This window comes from Cydia amplana, chromosome 18, assembly GCF_948474715.1.
Source record: "Cydia amplana chromosome 18, ilCydAmpl1.1, whole genome shotgun sequence".
Lineage (NCBI taxonomy): Eukaryota > Metazoa > Arthropoda > Insecta > Lepidoptera > Tortricidae > Cydia > Cydia amplana.
In genome coordinates this window covers 4246545-4270837 of record NC_086086.1, presented here as the reverse complement: position 1 = coordinate 4270837, position 24293 = coordinate 4246545, and the positions used below count along the sequence as shown (strand labels likewise).

At 47.1% G+C, this 24293-nt stretch overlaps 1 protein-coding gene across 1 annotated transcript in view; it reads left to right on the top strand.

Annotated features, from left to right (window-relative positions):
• LOC134656570 (histone-lysine N-methyltransferase ash1) overlaps window positions 1–23453 on the top strand; it is an 84606-nt gene extending 61153 nt beyond the window's left edge. Inside the window, exons 8-23 of the mRNA XM_063512128.1 lie at window positions 68–264; window positions 2626–2764; window positions 4701–4866; window positions 7203–7359; window positions 10913–11013; window positions 11855–12199; window positions 13090–13381; window positions 13756–13976; window positions 14756–14855; window positions 15384–15538; window positions 16420–16659; window positions 18293–18462; window positions 19307–19409; window positions 20005–20172; window positions 21148–21279; window positions 23253–23453. Coding sequence (XP_063368198.1) covers window positions 68–264; window positions 2626–2764; window positions 4701–4866; window positions 7203–7359; window positions 10913–11013; window positions 11855–12199; window positions 13090–13381; window positions 13756–13976; window positions 14756–14855; window positions 15384–15538; window positions 16420–16659; window positions 18293–18462; window positions 19307–19409; window positions 20005–20172; window positions 21148–21279; window positions 23253–23453 — 2887 coding nt within the window. The remainder of the gene's footprint in view (window positions 1–67; window positions 265–2625; window positions 2765–4700; window positions 4867–7202; window positions 7360–10912; window positions 11014–11854; window positions 12200–13089; window positions 13382–13755; window positions 13977–14755; window positions 14856–15383; window positions 15539–16419; window positions 16660–18292; window positions 18463–19306; window positions 19410–20004; window positions 20173–21147; window positions 21280–23252) is intronic.
• The last annotated feature ends 840 nt before the right edge of the window (window positions 23454–24293 follow it).

Below are 24293 nucleotides of genomic sequence, written 5' to 3'. Positions count from 1 at the left end.
TTATTTGTTCATAAGATTCGTCATTCGGTTTTAAAATACAGCATATTTACAATAACTTTTTTTTTAGGAACAAACCATCGGGTAAAACCAAAGCTGCACCAACAGCCGGGGTAGTAATTCCATCCGGGCTGCTCGCCCCGCCACCGTATTGCGAGCGCTGGGTGCGGCGCCGCGCGCAGCCCTACGCGTTACCATACGACATCTGGTGGCAGCACCACTACAACCAACCAGTGCCTTCGTGGAACTACAAGAAGATCCGCACAAGTGAGTATCTGTGTTTAGAAACATGGAGCGATAATACCATCCGGGCTGCTCGCTCCGCTACCCTACTGCGCTAACCCCCAACTACGCTTTAAACGACATCTGGTAGCAGCACCACTACAACCAGCCAGTGCCTTCGTGGAACTACAAGAAGATCCGCACAAGTGAGTATCTGTGTTTAGAAACATGGAGCGGTAATACCCTCCGGGCTGCTCGCTCCGCTACCCTACTGCGCTAACCCCCAACTACGCTTTAAACGACATCTGGTGGCAGCACCACTACAACCAGCCAGTGCCTTCGTGGAACTACAAGAAGATCCGCACAAGTGAGTATCTGTGTTTAGAAACATGGAGCGGTAATACCCTCCGGGCTGCTCGCTCCGCTACCCTACTGCGCTAACCCCCAACTACGCTTTAAACGACATCTGGTGGCAGCAACACTACAACCAACCAGTGCCTTTGTGGAACTACAAGAAGATCCGCACAAGTCAGGATCTGTGTTTATAAACATGCCATAGCCGGAACGGAGCGGTAATACCATCCGGGCTGCTCGCTCCGCTACCCTACTGCGAGCGCTAACCCCCAACTACGCTTTAAACGACATCTGGTGGCAGCACCACTACAACCAACCAGTGCCTTCGTGGAACTACAAGAAGATCCGCACAAGTGAGTATCTGTGTTTATAAACATGCCATAGCCGGAACGGAGCGGTGATACCCTCCGGGCTGCTCGCTCCGCTACCCTATTGTGAGCGCTAACCCCCAACTACGCTTTAAACGACATCTGGTGGCAGCACCACTACAACCAACCAGTGCCTTCGTGGAACTACAAGAAGATCCGCACAAGTGAGTATCTGTTTATAAACATGCCATAGCCGGAACGGAGCGGTAATACCCTCCGGGCTGCTCGCTCCGCTACCCTACTGCGCTAACCCCCAACTACGCTTTAAACGACATCTGGTGGCAGCACCACTACAACCAACCAGTGCCTTTGTGGAACTACAAGAAGATCCGCACAAGTCAGTATCTGTGTTTATAAACATGCCATAGCCGGAACAGAGCGGTAATACCATCCGGACTGCTCGCTCCGCTACCCTACTGCGAGCGCTAAAGCTTTGGTTTCCTCCGAAAGCGGTGCCGTCATATAGCGGCCGTCTCCATACAAATACTACGACATAAATAATAAATAAATAAATAATAAATAAATAATTATTATTTATTTATTATTACAAGAAGATCCGCACAAGTGAGTATCTGTGTTTAGAAACATGGAGCGGTAATACCATCCGGGCTGCTCGCTCCACCACCCTATTGCGAGCGCTAACCCCCAACTACGCTTTAAACGACATCTGGTGGCAGCACCACTACAACCAACCAGTGCCTTCGTGGAACTACAAGAAGATCCGCACAAGTGAGTATCTGTTTATAAACATGCCATAGCCGGAACAGAGCGGTAATACCCTCCGGGCTGCTCGCTCCGCTACCCTACTGCGCTAACCCCCAACTACGCTTTACCTTACGACATCTGGTGGCAGCACCACTACAACCAACCGGTGCCTTCGAGGAACTACAAGAAGATCCGCACAAGTGAGTATCTGTGTTTAGAAACAGCCATAGCCGGAACGGAGCGGTAATACCATCCGGGCAGCTCGCTCCGCTACCCTACTGCGAGCGCTAAAGCTTTGGTTTCCTCCGAAAGCGGTGCCGTCATATAGCGGCCGTCTCCATACAAATACTACGACATCCATATTTAGCCGTATTATTTAGTATGGAGACGGCCGCTATATGACGGCACCGCTTTCGGAGGAAACCAAAGCTTAACCCCCAACTACGCTTTAAACGACATCTGGTACCACTACAACAATACCCTTCCACTACAACTAACCAGTGCCTTCGTGGAACTACAAGAAGATCCGCACAAGTGAGTATCTCTGTTTAGAAACATGGAGCGGTAATACCATCCGGGCTGCTCGCTCCGCTACCCTACTGCGAGTGCTAACCCCCAACTACGCTTTAAACGACATCTGGCGGCAGCACCACTACAACCAACCAGTAGTGCCTTCGCGGAACTATAAGAAGATCCGCACCGGAACGGAGTAGTAAAACCCCCCAGGCAGGAGTTAAAGATTGAAATAGCTTGATGTCGTACTAAATATTACTTAAAATGATGAACACAGTTTTCTATCAAATACCCGATCCAACCGGGCTAGCACATGATTGCCGCGACAGTATCTCGCGGCGAGATAAACTACCCGTTCCTCTTTTATTAACATGGTTAGAAAAAGACGGGTAGTCTATCTCGCCGCGAGATACTGTCGCGCCAATCAACAATAGCCTAAATATAACCTTAAATGATATTGTTGCAGACGTGTATTACGATGTTAAGCCGTCAGCGGAAGAATGCGAGAGCGTGGCGTGCAACTGCGCGCCGACCTCGCGATGCAACGAGGATTGCATCAACCGGCTCGTGTACGCCGAGTGCTCCCCGCAGCTGTGCCCGTGCGGGTGAGTTGTAACATAGAGAAAAAAATACATAGAGTGCTCACTCCATACATCAGTTTTAATACCAAAAAGACTATTAGCATCTAGCATCGAGTAGCGGAACTATCAGTACTGCTACTTGACAATAGATGTCGCCACCGACCGGAAAGTCTTATGCTGTTGAGATAAGACTTTCCGGTCGGTGCTACATCTATTGTCAAGTAGCAGTACTGATAGTTCCGCTACTCGATGCTAGATGTAGACACTGAAATTAATAGTCTGAACTGATGTATGGAGTGAGCACTCTATGTATTTTTTTCTCTATGGTTGTAATCACAAATAATAGGTGGAATCAGTTTTTTTTTTTTTTATTCTATACTAAAATCTTATAATAAATCAAACAGAAAAGTGCCGTGAAACCCTATCGGGTTTGTACCGACACGACATTCGTGGATACATTTTACGTTAAGCATTGTTGTGATACATGGGATAATCGATATTTATATAAAATTACAAGTGAGATTACTTAAATAGTTAGTTGCACTACGACATGGGATTCTTCAAGAAGCGGGTATTTAGGGTTCTCAAGGGTCGGCAACGCTTAAATGGCTCCTGTGATGTTGCTTATGTCCATGGGCGACGATGACCGCTTCCCATCCCATCAGGCGGCTCGTCTGCTCGTTTGCTGACTATCGCATAAAAAAAGACGAAGATTTTATTACGATCTCATGTTCGCTATGGCTGCAATACCACGGCACAAAGGTTTAAAATGCCGTTAATACCACATCAGTTCAGTTACATGTTTTCCCTGTGGTCATTGCTTACCACATTTTTTTTCCCAGGCGACTCAGTTAACAGCCATCCGCATATTCATCTATATGTTCTCTTGACGGCATCAATGGGGTTGGCCGGTCGAAGTATTTAGCAGATGGCGCCATCATAGCTTGCCCTGTCAATCATTAGAATTGTCTAAATTATTTGTCTTTGTAATGCCCTGGATGCCAGCCCTTTAAGCCAAATCTCATAGAAAAAGGGGCAAGCTATGATGGCGCCATCTATGCAAACCTTTGACAGTTGCCAACCCCATTCCTGGGGTCAGTGACAACTTTTTCTTTTGAAGTAACATTAATTCAACTAATTTAATAGGGATAGATGAATCGCGAATATATAACATGTTATGTTTTTACCATAGCAGGGAATATTAGAACGCGGAAAATCATATTTTGGAAGTGTAAATATGCGTAATAAATTAATTAAAAATAATCAAAAGTATTTAAAATAATGCCCAGTATCACGTGACTGCAAACGCCAATCGGAGCGCGTGACGTAATCACAGTTGAATCACCAAAGACAAGTTATAAAACCTGCCTAAGTGTCTACAGAGTATCGTATCGAAACGCGATCTTGGTGCGGTGCGGCGCACGAATCGATAGTGTGTAAGCTGGTGCGTTAAGGACGCAGCTATAAGTTAGAGCGAGAAAGAAGGTCGCTGTCCGATGCGGTAGTGTGTTAAGGCTTAAAAAAAAATTTGGCAGTTGCCATATAAAGAATTAAAAAAAATGACTGACAGCAGTTTGTTTAAAACGCCGTTACGTCATCAAGGTCACGTGACAGTTTGGAGCGTTTAGGCGCGAAATTTAAACACGAAACTTATTATACATGTTTTTTTATTCAAAATTAATGAATATATTTTTGGTATCGTCTTGGGTCGTCCCATTCGTTTATCGTCAAGTTCTTAAATTAGTCCTATTCTGCTTTCGTCACCCATTCTACATTGAAAGCCACCGACGATTGTGACGAGTGACGAAACCAGAATAGGACTAATTTAAGAACTTGACGAAAACCGAATGGGACGACCCAAGATGATACCATATTTTTTTAATATTTTTTTCTGTAATTATCACGTGTCTATCTACAAAATGAAAACAGTTCCAAAAAATTGTCAACATCCCTATTGCAGGGATCTGTGCAAGAATCAGCGGATCCAGCGGCACGAGTGGGCCGGCGCCTTGGAGCGGTTCATGACGGAGAACAAGGGCTGGGGCGTGCGGTGCAAGCAGCCCATCAACTCCGGGGACTTTATCCTCGAGTACGTGGGCGAAGTGGTGTCCGACAAGGAGTTCAAGGTATGAGGACATCTTTCGGTTATAATTCTTTGGCACTTCTAGCTGTAAAAGTACTTGCGCTTTTTGAAAGTCAGCAAGCAAGCATTAGTGTAAGGCCTGAGTGGACGCTCGAGTTGGGCGTGCAGCGGGGCGGGGCGTGAAGCGTGCATGTTAAACAAATGCAAACGTATAGGAGCGGCCTTAGTGCACGCTGCTCAAATCCTGCTCCGAACGCTCAGCTTCGAGCGTCCATTCAGGCCTTACACTTAGGCGAAGAGTCCTTACATCGCATGGTTCAGCGTCGCGCGATATGTTGTTAGAAACTGAACGATTAAATGGAACGATGGAATGCAATGCCATGTCGGTATACGTGTAATACATTATTGTCGAGGTTCGGAAGTAGCTACTTGCTGGCTGAGGATTCGTTTTAAACGGACGACCTTGGGAGTCCGTTTAATTGAATCCGAAGCCAGCAAGTAGCCTTCCAGCCGAGTCATATATAGTGCTTTTCTCAAAAATGGTGCATGAAATATAATTATTTACCGGAGCGACGGTCTAATTATCTCAGAAAAAAGGAAAACCATTGAAAATATTTGCTTTGCCGCCTTTAAAAAAAAAAGAAGTGTATTTTCTGCTGAAAATACGCCAACCTATTTGAGACACCTAAATAGTCGCGGTACTAACATTATAATAATAAGTGCTGATCATCTGTTTGGCTGTTTAATTGGACCTAAGCCTTCATTTGATATGGCCATTTCAACTTTTAAAAAGTTTGGAACTCGTTAAATAATGGAATTTGTATGCAACGTTGCAGTCCCGAAATCGAGACTGCAATGTATTTAATTTTTTAATTTTTTGACTGACCATAAACTACGCACTTCGTGACCAATTTTTTAACCGGCAACGTCGACTTTGCCGTCCATTTTTGAGAAAAAGTACTTGCGCTTTTTGAAAGTCAGCAGTAAGCAAGTATTCGTGTAAGGCCTGAGTGGACGCTCGAATTGGGCGTGCAGGGGGGCGGGGCGTGCGGCGTGCATGTTAAACAAATGCAAGCGTATAGGAGCGGCCTTAGTGCACGCTGCTCAAATCACTTGTGAGCCCGACGCCACGCTGCACGCTCCGAACGCTCAGCTTCGAGCGTCCATTCAGGCCTTACAATTAGGCGAAGAGTCCTTACATCGCATGGTTCAGCGTCGCGCGATATGTTGTTAGAAACTGAACGATTAAATGGAACGATGGAATGAAATGCCGTGTCAGTATACGTGTAAAAACTTCTCCACCTACTACGTAATTAATATCACTATTTCATGTGTTCTGTGCCTAAACTACGTTGCAGTTTCTATCAACATAAAACTTTAGAAACGGGGCGCATCTTACTAGTTGTAAGATTTTGAACCTTCTATGCTGTAGTTATCCATATTTAGTATATGAGCGTCCCGAACAGATCGACCGCGTGCGTAAATATGGAAATATGACGAACTGCGAAGTAAAGGGTTCAATTCAAATTCCCGTGACGCGCGCCTATTCTGGTCGTTTGTACTAGTATATAATTTTTTCACCTCAGCAGCTCGAACAAGGGTACTTTGCTACTTAAAAACAGTGAGCAAAATCGCATTTTGCTCACTGAGTGAGACAAAATGAGTAAAATGCGATTTTGCTCACTGTTTTTAAGTAGCAAAGTACCCTTGTTCGAGCTGCTGAGGTGAAATAGTTATTTGTACAACAAGAGATCAAAGTTTGATATTTCTTCGAGTGCTTATTTTGAGTCCCGTGCAAGCGAAAGATTCTATAATAGATTCACGAGCGTAGCGGGTGAATCTAATTTAGAATCTTGAGCGTAGTAAGGGACTCAAAAACGCCGAGATATAAATAACTTTGATCTCGTGTAGTACACAACATTTTTCACCTCAGCAGTGAGAACATATTAGAGAACCCGAAAAATGTATTCCTTCTTCATCGCTTACTTCTATTCACTCATGTTTTCTTAAGATATACCAACAATTAAATTTTCACCTCAGCAGCTCGAACAAGGGTACTTTGCTACTTAAAAACAGTGAGCAAAATCGCATTTTGCTCATTTTGTCTCACTCAGTGCTACGCTCGTGAATCTATTATAGAATCTTTCGCTTGCACGGGACTCAAAATAAGCACTCGAAGAAATATCAAACTTTGATCTCTTGTTGTACAAATAACTATTCCACTAGTGTATTTAAAGTCTATTTTTTTATTCGGTAGACTAAAATGACATTTCATGATATGAAATGACACATGATGTTCATACTATGAAACGTCATTTTTTAGTCGACCGAATAAAAAAATAGACTATAAGTGTCCTAATAATAATTTGGTTGTACCAGGAGCGCATGGCCACGCGCTACGCGCGCGACACGCACCACTACTGCCTGCACCTGGACGGCGGGCTGGTCATCGACGGGCACCGCATGGGCGGCGACGGCCGGTTCGTCAACCACTCCTGCCGGCCCAACTGCGAGATGCAGAAGTGGACCGCCAACGGTGAGTGCCCGGTACATTACACTACTGCCGGTTCGTCAACCACTCCTGCCGGCCCAACTGCGAGATGCAGAAGTGGACCGCCAACGGTGAGTGCCCTGTACATTACACTACTGCCGGTTCGTCAACCACTCCTGCCGGCCCAACTGCGAGATGCAGAAGTGGACCGCCAACGGTGAGTGCCCAGTACATTACACTACTGCCGGTTCGTCAACCACTCCTGCCGGCCCAACTGCGAGATGCAGAAGTGGACCGCCAACGGTGAGTGCCCTGTACATTACACTACTGCCGGTTCGTCAACCACTCCTGCCGGCCCAACTGCGAGATGCAGAAGTGGACCGCCAACGGTGAGTGCCCGGTACATTACACTACTGCCGGTTCGTCAACCACTCCTGCCGGCCCAACTGCGAGATGCAGAAGTGGACCGCCAACGGTGAGTGCCCGGTACATTACACTACTGCCGGTTCGTCAACCACTCCTGCCGGCCCAACTGCGAGATGCAGAAGTGGACCGCCAACGGTGAGTGCCCAGTACATTACACTACTGCCGGTTCGTCAACCACTCCTGCCGGCCCAACTGCGAGATGCAGAAGTGGACCGCCAACGGTGAGTGCCCGGTACATTACACTACTGCCGGTTCGTCAACCACTCCTGCCGGCCCAACTGCGAGATGCAGAAGTGGACCGCCAACGGTGAGTGCCCGGTACATTACACTACTGCCGGTTCGTCAACCACTCCTGCCGGCCCAACTGCGAGATGCAGAAGTGGACCGCCAACGGTGAGTGCCCTGTACATTACACTACTGCCGGTTCGTCAACCACTCCTGCCGGCCCAACTGCGAGATGCAGAAGTGGACCGCCAACGGTGAGTGCCTGGTACATTACACTACTGCCGGTTCGTCAACCACTCCTGCCGGCCCAACTGCGAGATGCAGAAGTGGACCGCCAACGGTGAGTGCCCGGTACATTACACTACTGCCGGTTCGTCAACCACTCCTGCCGGCCCAACTGCGAGATGCAGAAGTGGACCGCCAACGGTGAGTGCCCAGTACATTACACTACTGCCGGTTCGTCAACCACTCCTGCCGGCCCAACTGCGAGATGCAGAAGAGGACCGCCAACGGTGAGTGCCCGGTACATTACACTACTGCCGGTTCGTCAACCACTCCTGCCGGCCCAACTGCGAGATGCAGAAGTGGACCGCCAACGGTGAGTGCCCAGTACATTACACTACTGCCGGTTCGTCAACCACTCCTGCCGGCCCAACTGCGAGATGCAGAAGTGGACCGCCAACGGTGAGTGCCCGGTACATTACACTACTGCCGGTTCGTCAACCACTCCTGCCGGCCCAACTGCGAGATGCAGAAGTGGACCGCCAACGGTGAGTCCCCTGTACATTACACTACTGCCGGTTCGTCAACCACTCCTGCCGGCCCAACTGCGAGATGCAGAAGTGGACCGCCAACGGTGAGTGCCCGGTACATTACACTACTGCCGGTTCGTCAACCACTCCTGCCGGCCCAACTGCGAGATGCAGAAGTGGACCGCCAACGGTGAGTGCCCGGTACATTACACTACTGCCGGTTCGTCAACCACTCCTGCCGGCCCAACTGCGAGATGCAGAAGTGGACCGCCAACGGTGAGTGCCCGGTACATTACACTACTGCCGGTTCGTCAACCACTCCTGCCGGCCCAACTGCGAGATGCAGAAGTGGACCGCCAACGGTGAGTGCCCGGTACATTACACTACTGCCGGTTCGTCAAACACTCCTGCCGGCCCAACTGCGAGATGCAGAAGTGGACCGCCAACGGTGAGTGCCCGGTACATTACACTACTGCCGGTTCGTCAACCACTCCTGCCGGCCCAACTGCGAGATGCAGAAGTGGACCGCCAACGGTGAGTCCCCTGTACATTACACTACTGCCGGTTCGTCAACCACTCCTGCCGGCCCAACTGCGAGATGCAGAAGTGGACCGCCAACGGTGAGTGCCCAGTACATTACACTACTGCCGGTTCGTCAACCACTCCTACCGGCCCAACTGCGAGATGCAGAAGTGGACCGCCAACGGTGAGTGCCCAGTACATTACACTACTGCCGGTTCGTCAACCACTCCTGCCGGCCCAACTGCGAGATGCAGAAGTGGACCGCCAACGGTGAGTGCCCAGTACATTACACTACTGCCGGTTCGTCAACCACTCCTGCCGGCCCAACTGCGAGATGCAGAAGTGGACCGCCAACGGTGAGTGCCCGGTACATTACACTACTGCCGGTTCGTCAACCACTCCTGCCGGCCCAACTGCGAGATGCAGAAGTGGACCGCCAACGGTGAGTGCCCAGTACATTACACTACTGCCGGTTCGTCAACCACTCCTGCCGGCCCAACTGCGAGATGCAGAAGTGGACCGCCAACGGTGAGTGCCCGGTACATTACACTACTGCCGGTTCGTCAACCACTCCTGCCGGCCCAACTGCGAGATGCTGAAGTGGACCGCCAACGGTGAGTGCCCAGTACATTACACTACTGCCGGTTCGTCAACCACTCCTGCCGGCCCAACTGCGAGATGCAGAAGTGGACCGCCAACGGTGAGTGCCCGGTACATTACACTACTGCCGGTTCGTCAACCACTCCTGCCGGCCCAACTGCGAGATGCAGAAGTGGACCGCCAACGGTGAGTGCCCGGCACAGACAATCCAACCTCTAGACATAGCATAGTCGCGCTACCCCCTCTGCCACACATACGGTAGTGTTACTCCATCTTCGAGTCAATCCCGTGTCGTGATTGGTCCGTGTTTTTGAACGGACCAATCACGGCACGGGATTCGCTCACCTCGTCCCCCCGCACCCCCGTATTTTTGGCAGCATCGGTTTCATGAAAGAATTGGCCTAAGCTCAGTCTAGAGGTTGGATTGTCTGTGGTGCCCGGTACATTACACTACTGCCTGTAAACGGTAAGCCTAAAATCCGAGGACTGTTATTCAATGCTAAATTCTCCCGAAACCGAAATCGCCAGAACTGCACTTTGACAAGTTGAGGGTTTATAGAGATTTAAATTCTGAGCAATTCGTGTTTCTTAGCGTTTCTATTGTTCTGGTACAGGTAAAAGGTTCTGTAACAAATATTTGGGAATGCTATGATGATCTACTCCCACGTCTACAAATATGAGTGCACGATATGATGCAGTTGAAACTCGTAAAACCTTGGTAGAATCTGGACCATCTGGACCTTCACTCGAGTAAAACGTCAAAAATGAACAAATTAACTTATAATAACCTAGCCAAAATTAAAAAATTCAAAACCCCCCGACTATAAGATTATAAGAACTGATGATCTTCAAACGGCTGAACAGATTTTCATGAAACATGGCTAAGAACACTTGGGATAAAATTATCTATGACACAAAAAAAAACTAAACGAAAATCGGTTCATCCGTTTGGGAGCTACGATACCACAGACAGACACGTTAAACTTATAACACCCCCCTCTTTTTGCGTCGGGGTTTAAAAAAATTAGAAATATCTATTTATTTACCTGATTTGTCGTAATCCACCATTACAGGTACATTCAGAATGGCATTGTTCGCCCTACGGGACATTGAGCCCGGAGAGGAGTTGACGTACGACTACAACTTCTCGCTGTTCAACCCGGCGGTGGGACAGGTGAGAGACAATCAAATTATCTTAAATAACACGTTGGTATTGTATCAGGGGACCCTTTGACTGCCAAAGACGTCAATTGCGCGCGACTTCTGCCCAATAATGTGCCACGATAATGTATCGAAACACATTAAATTCTCCCGGTTTCGCATCGTTCCGCAGTAAAAGGATCTTCCGCGTCCCTCAAAATAAGACGAGAACGCCTTATGCAAGACGCTTCCCACAATTCCTCCATCCGTTTATTTATAACCATATATCAAAACTCTTCAATGTACAAGATATGACAGTTAAAGAATTTCAGACCATTGTTCGTATGTGGTTAATCTCTCTCTCGTACCAGGCAACAGAAGATACATTAAAGCCTTTGCAGTAAACACAACATCTCTCTTTCACGTACACACACGCACACACACACACACACACACACACACACACACACACACACACACACACACACTCACACACACTCCCACGCTCGCACAGCTTATACCATAAGTTTATAATAATAATAAAAATATAGATTGTTTGTTAGTTTTTAAAAATAGTTTAATTTATATTAGCTCATTTATATTTGTAAACTCGTTTTTTTATCTGTATTTTTTTGTCGCATCATCTTATTGATAAATCTACTGGAATTTCCTAGAGTCCTCACGACACAGGCTTGACCTAGTGTGAGGGCTACTGCTAAGCAAATTGTAATATTTTTAAGTGAATCTGATTTGTATTATCCTATATGTTTCATATGCCTGGTAACGAAATAAAAATTTTGTATTTTGTATTTTTTTGTATTTGTATATCAACCTTCGTGTATTCCAACAGCTTACATAAAAATTTTCTCTTTTAGCCATGCAAATGCGACTCCGAAGACTGCCGCGGCGTAATAGGCGGGAAATCTCAACGTATCACCAAACTCCCCGTGAAAACGCAAGCGCGGACCGCGTCCAACGCCTCCAACCAATCACAGGGCTCCAATCAGCCGCGCGTCGGTCGCCCAAGGAAGGCCGTCAAGTGCAACAAGAAATCTGAGCTCGCCAGCTTGACGGCTTGCGATATCAAGAATATGACCATCCTGAAGTATCAGCAGCATTTGAACAAGCTGTGGCAGGAACCGCAGGCCAAGCCTCTCACGGCCAAGGAGAGGAACCTGGTCAAGGAGAGACACTGCTTCTTGTTTAGGAATCTCGAGAGCGTGAGTATTTGTGTTTTCTCAAACATGCTTGATAATACATTCGTTTTGTTTGTGTTGCGTAGTGTTCATTTACGAATAGTTCCTGTGTAAAAGCATCAGGAAATAATGTACATATTTAGAGACAGTAAAGTTTAGTCGTGTTCAAATGAGCGAAGTTTGAATTGTGATAGGGAAATTCTCTTTAGTGGATCTGATCTGATCCCACCAAGACGAGCAAAGCGAAGTGCAAAGGCACTACCTACCTTTTCTCGAAGCGCTTCGTCGTTTTTTTTTACCCTCTTAACTTGGGTTTGGATTATACCAGATAAACAAAACTCTCGGGATATGATGTCAATAGTGGACTTATTAAGCATAAAAAATTTCAATTGCATAGCTCTTATACTTTGGATTTTATTAATGTCTAAAAAACCCCGATTTCGTCACTGACTCATTCACTCACTGTTGATCATCAAAACCTCTAGGGTACTTCCTGAAGTCCTAGGAAGCTGAAATTTGGTATGTAAGATAGTATTAGTCCACAAAAAACAAAAAAATTCAAAAACTTGAAATTATTAGCCCCTAAGGGGGTGAAAAGGGGCTGGAATTTTGTATGGGAAATCGATAACCGCGGAACCGATTTAGTTGAAATTTGGTATGTATAGATAGTTATTGTTATGGGGAAGGATATAAAATAGTTTCAACCCCAAAATCACCCCGTAGGGTGAAAAGGGGTGGAAAAAGGCGTTAGGGGAAAAAGGGGGTTGAAGTTTGTATGGGGAATCAGTAAATAAAAATATAAAATAAAATAAAAATAAAATATTTTTATTGACAAAAAACAAGTTACTAAGTGGGTTTTGAAGTCCCTGACTTCTGAGCTAGGTAACGTGAAATAAAGAAGTGCGATGTTACAGGTTCGCCGCACTCGCGACCGCCTGTCGCTGCCGCCCGCCTCGCCCCCGCCCCCCGCCGCCCCCGCCCCCGCCCCCGCCCCTGCCCCCGCCCCCGCCCCCGCGCCCGTGAACCCGCTGGAGCTCCCGGACACGATGAGCCCGGACCTGTTCGCGCGCCGCCTGCAGGCGCTGCGCGCGCCCACAGACCAGCTGGCCAAGCTGCAGCGCCCGGAGATAGACCCCAACAAGACCAAGAAGGACCGTCTCGCAACGGTGTTCAAGGCGCTCTACGACTATGTTGTCGGAGTCACGGGTGAGCCCCCCCGGTATCTCATACAGAACTGAAAAACGAATTGACTTTTGCTCCAAATTCATTAAAAGGTCAACCGTCCCGATTCCATAAAACAGATTGCCAAACATTAACGGGCCAATTCGAACATTTCGAAAGTACCCTGACATCGGAATGATATTTGAATCAAGTTATTTCGTTATCGTGCACTCCGCATGTATTGGCGAGACGCGCGATAACTAAATAACATAATTCAAACATCATTCAAAAAGTGACATCCGCTTGTATTACAAGTTACTAGCTTTTGAGAAACGAGCCCCTATATTCTTCGGGCCACACTTGTAACTTTCGCCCGAAAGCACTTCATCAACTTCAACAAAACGTCTTCAACATCCCAGATGACAAGGACAAGCCGCTCTGCACACCGCTGCTCAAAGCCAAATGCAGCCAGAGCGACGAACCACTCTGCGACCTGCCCGGCGTGGAGGCCAACGTGGCGGCCCGGCGGTACGACAGCGCGGCGCAGTTCGACGCCGACGTGAACGCCGTCTTCTCGAACGTCACCCGCGAGCACGGCCGCATGTCCGCGCTCGGCGCCATCGCGGTCACCTTGAAGAAGGTATGTTGCATGTTTAAATGCAGCCAGAGCGACGAACCACTCTGCGACCTGCTCGGCATCGAGGCCAACGTGGCGGCCCGGCGGTACGACAGCGCGGCGCAGTTCGACGCCGACGTGAACGCCGTGTTGTCCAACGTCACCCGCGAGCACGGCCGCATGTCCGCGCTCGGCGCCATCGCGGTCACCTTGAAGAAGGTATGTTGCATGTTTAAATGCAGCCAGAGCGACGAACCACTCTGCGACCTGCCCAACGTGGCGGCCCGGCGGTACGACAGCACGGCGCAGTTCGACGCCGACGTGAACGCCGTGTTGTCCAACGTCACCCGCGAGCACGGCCGCATGTCCGCGCTCGGCGCCATCGCGGTCACCTTGAAGAAGGTATGTTACATGTGTAAATTTGCATGCTACTATGTAGTTAATCATGTTACCTAATAACAATAGCATAAGAACCACTGTACCATTTCTTATCTCTATCGCACGCGAGTATTTATATTATATTGCTGTCCCGCCGATGACGCTAGAGGTCAATGCCACTGTGAAATTCTTCGTGATTAGCGTCCTTCCTTTAGTTGAGTATGCGATAAGGCCGGATGTGACTTTTGCCATGCTGGTATCTATTGTTGTTAACTTAAAGAAGGTAAGGATTAAAAAGTTAATATTATGTTGTATTGTTGGCTCTAGTTATCTACATACTTTAGGTAAAAATAACTAAATGTAGACAAAGTATATAATATATTTAATAAATATTTATATGAATTGTATGAATTGTTGTTTTCCAGGAATATAACCTCGCTAAAGCGGAATTCGTCGAACTGCTTAACAAGATACTCGGGCCTGACGATCCGCTGCCGGCTGGTTTTGTACAGAAGGCCAAGCAAGGTAATTTTATAATTTATTTTCTACTCATAATATTTTTGTACTATTTCATTATTATACTTCATACATACATACTGTAGGTACACTGTGGGACGACGCGGCGGCGCCATAGTTTTCCAAGGCGCTGTGACGTATATTTCCACGGTGGGGCGTCGTAAATCGCCACGATGTGACGCCGTGAATTACGGCGCTGATATTAAAAAAAACCGGCCAAGTGCGAGTCGGACTCGCGCACGGAGGGTTCCGCACAATCAAAAAAAAATAGAGCAAAAAAATCGTGTTTGTTGTATGGGAGCCCCCTTAAATATTTATTTTATTTTTAGTATTTGTTGTTATAGCGGCAACAGAGATACATCATTTGTGAAAATGACTGTCGTTTAATGAGATATAGCCTGGTGACAGACGGACGGACAGCGAAGTCTTAGTAATAGGGTCCCGTTTTTTACCCTTTGGGTACGGAACCCTAAAAAGTTGTCTTTGTTGAGTGTAATATTGTGTTTCGGCCTTAATCTGTGTCGTTTCCAATTGCAGAGGAGGTGATAATGTGCATATGCGGGCTGCACGTGGAGGAGGGGCTGATGGTGCAGTGCGGCGCGTGCGGCGTGTGGCAGCACGCGCGCTGCATGCGCGTCAAGGACACACGCGCCGCGCACTACTGCCAGCTCTGCCACAAGGGGAAACACCAGGTATAATAGCTTTCTAGTAGACCCCGAAGGCTTATCCTATTGTCTATTGTTCAGTAAAACCGCACGTGCTACTTATTCTAAAAGGGTCCTAATTATTCTATTTGGCACCTGAGCGCGGGCTAGTCCAACGCTCAAAAAACCAGGTGCGCTCTCCGATAACGCGCCTTTGTTACGCATCTCGATGACACATTTTAGACTGGTTCTGTAGCGTTCGACTCGCCGGCACTCAGTAACCGAAGTACCGATTTATTATGCAGGTGGTTGTGGCACGTGGCACGAGCGGTTTTTCTTAACAATAGACAATAGGATTAGCCTTCGGGGTCTATTAGAAAGCTACAAACTATAATAAACAAACTTATGATTTTAGATATGGACTAGCGACCCACCCCGCCTTCGCACGGGTTAACAAATTATACACAAACCTTCCTCAAACATCACTCTATCGATAGGTGAAAACCGCATGAAAATCCGTCCAGTAGGTTTTGAGTTTATTGCGAACATACAAACACACAAACAGACGAGGCGGCGGACTTTGTTATATAAGGTGTAGTGATAAAGGGTCAAAAAGGGACTTTCGCCCGCTGTACGTTTTTTTTTAATCTGTGAAACAGAATTAATGAAGAAACTAGGGAGGACATTTGAAAACCATTTTCGCGTGGCTTGAAAGGTAACCGCCGTCACTAATGCCCTTAAAAAACACTACATATATCTACCTAGCGACCCGCCCCGGCTACGCACGGGTTAACAAATTATACATAAAACTTCCTCTTGAGTCACTCTATCTATTAAAAAAAGTAGTTTTAAAGATCTAAGCATACATACACAGCTGGAAGCGACTTTGTTTTATACTAGTGATAATGATAGTATTATTTGTACGTCAGGTGGACCGCGAGATTCCTCTAGAAGAGTGGACAGAGGAGGGGCACCAGTTCTACGTGTCCCTCATGCGCGACGCGCTGCAGGTCCGCCAGGGCGACACTGTCTACGTGCTGCGAGATATTCCCATCGATGCCGCTCGGCCTGACCTCAGCCAGGCACAAGGGAAAGATGAAGCTAAGACCAAGCGGCCGGATCGCAAGCTTAAACAGCTGAAGGGGAAGGAAGATGCTGCTGCTAATAAAGTAAGTCACGTATAGGAGTAGAAGGCTCTAAGCTTAGGATAGTACGACACTGATGTGCTGCGAGATATTCCCATCGACGCCGCCCGCCCTGACCTCAGCCAGGCACAAGGGAAAGATGAAGCTAAGACCAAGCGGCCGGATCGCAAGCTTAAACAGCTGAAGGGGAAGGAAGATGCTGCTGCTAATAAAGTAAGTCACGTATAGGAGTAGAAGGCTCTAAGCTTAGGATAGTACGACACTGATGTGCTGCGAGATATTCCCATCGACGCCGCCCGGCCTGATCTCAGCCAGGCCCAGGGGAAAGATGAAGCTAAGACCAAGCGACCGGATCGGAAGCTTAAACAGCTGAAGGGGAAGGAAGATGCTGCTGCTAATAAAGGAAGTCACGTATAGGAGTATTCTAGTGCGAGATATTCCCATCGACGCCGCCCGACCTGATATATTTTTAATTTCATTTATTTCTTTAAAAAAATTAAACTTATGTATACAAAAGTTTCGCCATACTGTAGACAGTTAGTTGGCGAATAGTGGGCCAGTAGAGCCAGGCTCAAGGGAAAAATGAACCTAAGAGCAAGCGGCCGGATCGCAAGCTCAGGCAGCTAAAGGGCAAAGAAGATTCTGCTAATAAAGTAAGTCGGTGGAATATAGAGAGTACTCGTCAGGAATAGAAAACAGAAACGTAGGATGACACTGTCTACGTGCTCCGCGACATCTCATCGACGCCGCCAGCAGGGGGATGTCACTCCGCAGTTTAGGTACATTTGGCCGGCGCGCCCATCGGACAGGCGTATAGCAGTGGGCTGCCGCTCGGCGCGCACGATAGTCGTCTCACGTGGCGCTCGCGCAAAATTGAAAATACACAATGGCTTCGAAACTTACTTCCGCGAGAATCAGACATGCTATCTTCGGATAAAAAATGTATGTTTACATAATCAACATTTGTAATTCCTACATATTTATCTTAAAAAACAATAAATCAGTGGGTATAGGTATAAAAACTTGTCAAGTGATAACCCCGTGCCGACACTCACAGCTCGGTCATAAAACTGCGGCGCGCAAAGGAGATTCACGATTCGTGCGCGGTTATAAGTTTCAATTTTGCTTGCAGGCGGCGATATAGGTGTAATTTTATACCTAAACCTGACTTTTGTGAAGGAGTGAATTTTCTGTACGGTAGTACTATTAGTTATTCTGTGCCGCCAGGCCTGACCTTCGATCAGGCACAGGGCGAGAACGAAGCCCAGACCGACCGGCCGGATGGGAAGCTTAGTTTGAGATTAATATTAGAACCGATTAATAATCCCTCCAATCCCACGACTCTTCTCTTTCCGCACAGACTCTATATAACATTCTTGTGTACCCCGTGTGTATGTATGTACGAGTATCAAGCAACCTGCTCGTGCATACATATACATGGACGAATGAATACAGATGCACTCAAGTTACTGATAACTTTGTTACTTAATGATAACTTTGTTTTCCGCTTACTGCTCCTACACTAGCGACTTTAAATTAGGAATTAGTTTCAGGGCACTCAAGGTATATTAACACATTGCGTATTATTACATTATTTTTGTAAATGACTGTTTGTTGCCTAAATAAAAAAAAAATTGTATACAATTGTGTTCGTCAGGAGACATCGGTCCGCAAGCACACGTACCAAACCATCGGGTCGATCCCGGTGTCGGAGCTGGACATTTTCCGCGTGGAGCGTCTGTGGAAGCACAAGGACACGCAGGAGCGGTTCGTGTACGGACACCACTACCTGCGCCCGCACGAGACCTTCCACGAGCCCACGCGCAAGTCAGTACCTATATCACTACTCTATTGCCCTTGGAGGATATAATCAAACGGAGACGCCATGTCTGTAATTTTCTGTACAAAACCGTCTGCCGATTTTTGCGGGGGAGGGGAACGTCAAATGTATGCGTAACGTAAAAATAGCCATGTCAGATAAACGTCAGTCCATACATTGTGTATGACCGTTGGCCGCCTATTTTCGACAGAGGGGAAAACCTGTTAATGGCTACTCCGTTTAGTTGTATCCTCCAAGCTATTGCCCCTTCGACACTCGTGCGCGAATCGCGTTCGCGGCTTCGCCCGCGATTCACGCACATAGTCTGGAGGGGGCTTTAACACATAGCTTATTTTACACATTCATTCATCACCACCCAGCCAAACAAGACATCCGCGCCAGGCCACAACAATTTCGTCATATAAAGCTGTTGTACCACGATCTCGACTATCGGGTCGTCCGGCCTGGGAACGAAATCATAAAATACCCGATAATCGGGGTTTCAGCACTGAATATGTTATACTGTTTACTTGTCAGGACCGCGTCAATAACTGAGCCCAAACTTATGGGAAAATTAACGTGAATTAAGCAGTAATTTCGTGATCACATCTGAGGGCTGTAATCGCCTTACACACGCTGCGTGTGATTAAAATCGAATACGTATGCGAAAATCGAGCTACTATGAACTGCAGTACACTGAAGTACCTTGATTTCTTAGAAAAGTTAGATAACCATTCTTTATTATATTTTTTTGTCATTTTTCAAAGAAAGAGACAACTTTGTGTACCAGAAAACTTTATGCTGTCTGAAGAGTTTCAAATGTTTAAATATTTCAAATATTGTGTTTTGCAGGTTCTTCCAGAATGAGGTGATGCGAGTTCCGCTGTACGAGGCGGTGCCCATTGAGCTGGTCATGTCGCAGTGCTGGGTTATGGACCTTAACACTTATTGCAAGGTAAACAAGTATTTTAGACTAATTGTCGTCAATTCATTTTTAATAATGAATAAATTCTAGAAAAGAGGATAAGGCTGTTTTGTTTGCTCGTCGTGGCTGGGGCACTATCTTGCCCCCTAAATCCCCAGATGAAAAGTATTTTCGGGTTTTTCTTTGAAGGTTAAGGGTAATTGTTTAAAATGTTTGAACTCTTCAGGATTTTTTTTGTCTGATTCCTGATAACTTGTAGTTTTTCATGTCACGACTATTGCCGATGTTCTCGATGTTTAAACAGTGTGGATATTATTTTTACATGATATAATTTTTTGCCTCAAATCTGGCAAATACCATTATGGCATCTGGAGAAAATAAATATTGTGAAAAATTACACTCTCGTTTGACATATTCGTAGGCGAGGTAATCGGTCGCCCCAGGACAAGGGTCGGTTATTTGATTGAACCAATGTATGGCGGTCGGCGCCAGCGTCGAGTGTGCACGTTCGGAGCGTGCTTTTCGTGGACGAAGCCTTACTTATTCTGACCATATATGAACGACTTATTGTCAGTGTAATCGCATCCTTATTCGACGTGTGTGTTGACTTGTGTGTGTGTGTCAGGGCCGGCCGCTGGGCGCGCGCGAGGAACACGTGTACATCTGCGAGCTGCGCGTGGACCGCGGCGCGCGGCTCTTCACCAAGATCTCGCGGCCCAAGTACCCCATATGCACCAAGCCTTACGCCTTCGACCACTTCCCCGCGCGCCTCAAGATCACCAGGACATACGCTGTGAGTATCCCGATGTGTATAGTTTGTAGCTTTCTAATAGACCCCGAAGGCTAATCCTATTGTCTATTGTTAAGAAAAACCGCTCGTGCCACGTGCCACAACCACCTGCATAAAAAATCGGTACTTCGGTTACTGAGTGCCGGCGAGTCGGACGCTACAGAACCAGTCTAAAATGTGTCATCGAGATGCGTAACGAAGGCGCGTTATCGGAGAGCGCACCTACACTGGTTTTTTGAGCGTTGGACTAGCCCGCGCTCAGGTGCCAAATAGAATAATTAGGACCATTTTTTGCAGGTAAGTAGCACGTGCGGTTTTACTGAACAATAGACAATAGGATAAGCCCTCGGGGTCTACTAGAAAGCTACAAACTATAAACATTGTTGAGACACGTACTTATCACACTGATACGCCGATACAGTGTGTGAGCGAAATAGGCACATTGCATGTTTATAGCGATGTCCTGAGCAGCACACCGGTATGCGAATGCGTATCCAATGTGAAGATCGCCTTAGACAACCGCTTGGGATCTTTATTGCAACGAAATAAGGTCTACTTAGTATCGACTGCTCCAAGAAATACGTAGGTTGTAAAAATAGCAGTTTCATTAGAAAGCGTACCTATAATCCTTACCTGTATTATTATTATAATTTTTAGTATAAATTGAACTTTAAATATCAACATCAAATACATAATGTTGTCAACTTTTATTATTTTATAAAGTTATAGTTAGGATGTTTGGATATTTCATTTTACGAAAGCACAGCAAAGCAAAATAACTAAACAAATCTCATGAATTTCACCAAATATTGTAGAGCCATTTTATCAATTGTGTAGTTTTATTAACAAATAGAATATAAGTTTTTTATTCGTAAACACACAGATGGTTGCAATAAAGAATTATGAATTACACAAAAAGAACATAGTAAAGTGTAATAAAGTGTGTGTTTGTTTCTATACATACAATTTGGTTGGCAGCCTCACGAGGTGTCGCCCGAGTACCTGAAAGGGCGCGCGGCCAAGGCGGCGCCGGCCGACAAGGGCAAGCCGGCCGCCAAGGACGCCGGGAAGAAGAAACCGCCCGCCCTAGCCTACCCCGACACCAGTAAGGTGAGTTGAGCTACTTGATATACATACAATTTGGTTGGCAGCCTCACGAAGTGTCGCCCGAGTACCTGAAAGGGCGCGCGGCCAAGGCGGCGCCGGCCGACAAGGGCAAGCCGGCCGCCAAGGACGCCGGGAAGAAGAAACCGCCCGCCCTAGCCTACCCCGACACCAGTAAGGTGAGTTGAGAGCGACTTGATATAGATACAATTTGGTTGGCAGCCTCACGAAGTGTCGCCCGAGTACCTGAAAGGGCGCGCGGCCAAGAGCGCCGGCCGACAAGGGCAAGCCGGCCGCCAAGGACGCCGGCAAGAAGAAACCGCCCGCCCTAGCCTACACCGACACCAGTAAGGTGAGTTGAGAGCGACTTGATATAGATACAATTTGGTTGGCAGCCTCACGAAGTGTCGCCCGAGTACCTGAAAGGGCGCGCGGCCAAGAGCGCCGGCCGACAAGGGCAAGCCGGCCGCCAAGGACGCCGGCAAGAAGAAACCGCCCGCCCTAGCCTACCCCGACACCAGTAAGGTGAGTTGAGAGCGACTTGATATAGATACAATTTGGTTGGCAGCCTCACGAAGTGTCGCCCGAGTACCTGAAAGGGCGCGCGGCCAAGAGCGCCGGCCGACAAGGGCAAGCCGGCCGCCAAGGACGCCGGCAAGAAGAAACCGCCCGCCCTAGCCTACCCCGACACCAGTAAGGTGAGTTGAGAGCGACTTGATATAGATACAATTTGGTTGGCAGCCTCACGAAGTGTCGCCCGAGTACCTGAAAGGGCGCGCGGCCAAGAGCGCCGGCCGACAAGGGCAAGCCGGCCGCCAAGGACGCCGGCAAGAAGAAACCGCCCGCTCTAGCCTACCCCGACACCAGTAAGGTGAGTTGAAAGCGAGTGGAACTCGACGCAAAGCGTGACGAGTTAAAGGCCCGACCACCTGCGGTCATCAACTGCAATTTTGTCGGAGGGGTGCTGACCTGCGGTGAGTGCGGTCGTACATTCACTGCAAAGATAGGCTACGTCAGTCGCCTAAGAGCCCACGATTGTCGCTCTCAATAACTAGCACAACCCCAGTCGCCGTGGCCGAAACCGGCCAGGAAAAAAACGATTATGAAGGTGAGTTGAGCGACTTATCATTCTACTATTTCTAATTTTGATAAATTTAATATAGTCAGTGCTTAACTAAATGTGACGAGCAAGAGACTAGCTATTGACTATTATTTCGATAAAACTAACATTAAGATGTAGATCTCGTATTGGAATGTCGCTTTGGGACAAATACTGTTCTTGAAATATTTTGGAGAGTAATTATTATCAAAGAATAAATTTGTTTAGGTATTTGACATAATTACCATATTACGTTACTGTATACTACTATGTTATAATAGATTATTGGCACGTTTTGGTTACTACGACTATTACTAAAATGTATAAAGTATTTATGCTGAAGAATATATTTACAGAGTATATTATTATAAGATTAAAATTGCACATTGTGGCGATTTTTTCTATACGATCGATTATAATTATGGTGGCACGTACATTTGTTGTGGCACGGGTCGTATTATTGAAATACTATATTTTAAACTTTACCGGTTCAATTTGATATAAATTGTTAGTTTTTTAGGCGCGGCGATGAAAATAATGATTTTATTATTATATTCAATCAAGGGTGTATCGAAAGTCACACGGGCGGGTCGCAGGAGGGGTCGAAAAGGAGACTAGTTTTTGGGGCTCCCCGTACTTTCGTTGGAGATTTTTATAAATATGTATTTTTGATCAATTCGTATTTTTCTTAAGTACGATAGCAGATTTATGGGGTTCAGATTTTTTTTTTTCAAGCGGGGGACGCCTCTCGCGATCGCGACCCGAGCTTTTCGTTCGGGCCCCTCGGGTTTCAGTCTAAAAGGCGACACCCCGCGATCGCACGGGGTCGAACGTTCCCGCCCGGATAATCTAGTAACATGTGTACGTGTCGTCTGTTTAGAAGTTGTCTGCGGGCGCGCGGCGGGAGCGGCAGAAGGAGCGCGTGAACGGCATCGCGCGGCGGCTGCTGGCGCGCGGCGGCGGCGCGCGCGCGCTCGACGCCTCCTACCTGCTGCGCCGCGCCAGCACCACCACCACCACCACCACCACCACCACCAGCACCGCCAGCACCGCCACCCAGCCCCGCGCGCGCGCGCCCTGACCGCGCCGCTGCCCGTGCTGCGTCACCGCGGCCACACGACTCTACAGATGAGGATCTGTTCATCCGTTTGCGCTGAGTCAATCCCGAGCACCCAGAAAAAAATCGTTTCCGAGATCCGACGCCCCGATTTGATAACAAAAACGTCCGGTAAACGGGCGCAAAAAAACTTGTGCGACTAAAAATTAAAAATGTGAGAAAACTATCTAGGGTGATCTCGCTATTCGGGCCGACGATGCTCGGCGTCCGATAAAAAACGTATAATCTTGTAGAAGTGGTTGAACTCTAAAAAGAAGTCTCTCGAGTCGGAACCGAAGCGCCCGCGCCTGTATCTCGGGTGTAGTTGACGTGTAAAATATGAAGAGACTCTAAAATAAGTCAGTATCGGTACGTATATTACTATAAATAAATGTATTCTCGTCGTACGCGTGCCTACATCCTGTAAACGAGGTTGAGGAAACATTTTTTACACGCTATGTACTAAATACACAAATAGTAAATACCAAGGCCCGAAACCGGTTTTTTCTTCATACAAAAAATACCGGTATTATTCGTTCTTTTTCGTTCTTGGGTTTATTATTAAATTTTTAATGGGGCAATCTAATAATACGAAGTTGTTACCTAAATACATGATTCAGTTCTACGTAAAGAGCATAAAATAATTAAAAATATTGGGCTATTTTGGGTTTTACAAAAAAACCGGTTCCGAGGCCTGGTAAATACGCATCTGTCCTCACCTCGCTTTCCATTTCCGATACAGATATGTGACGTCCCGTCTATCTATATACATACATACTTAAAACTAAAGTGACTCGATCATGCCTATACTGTATGTACATCTAC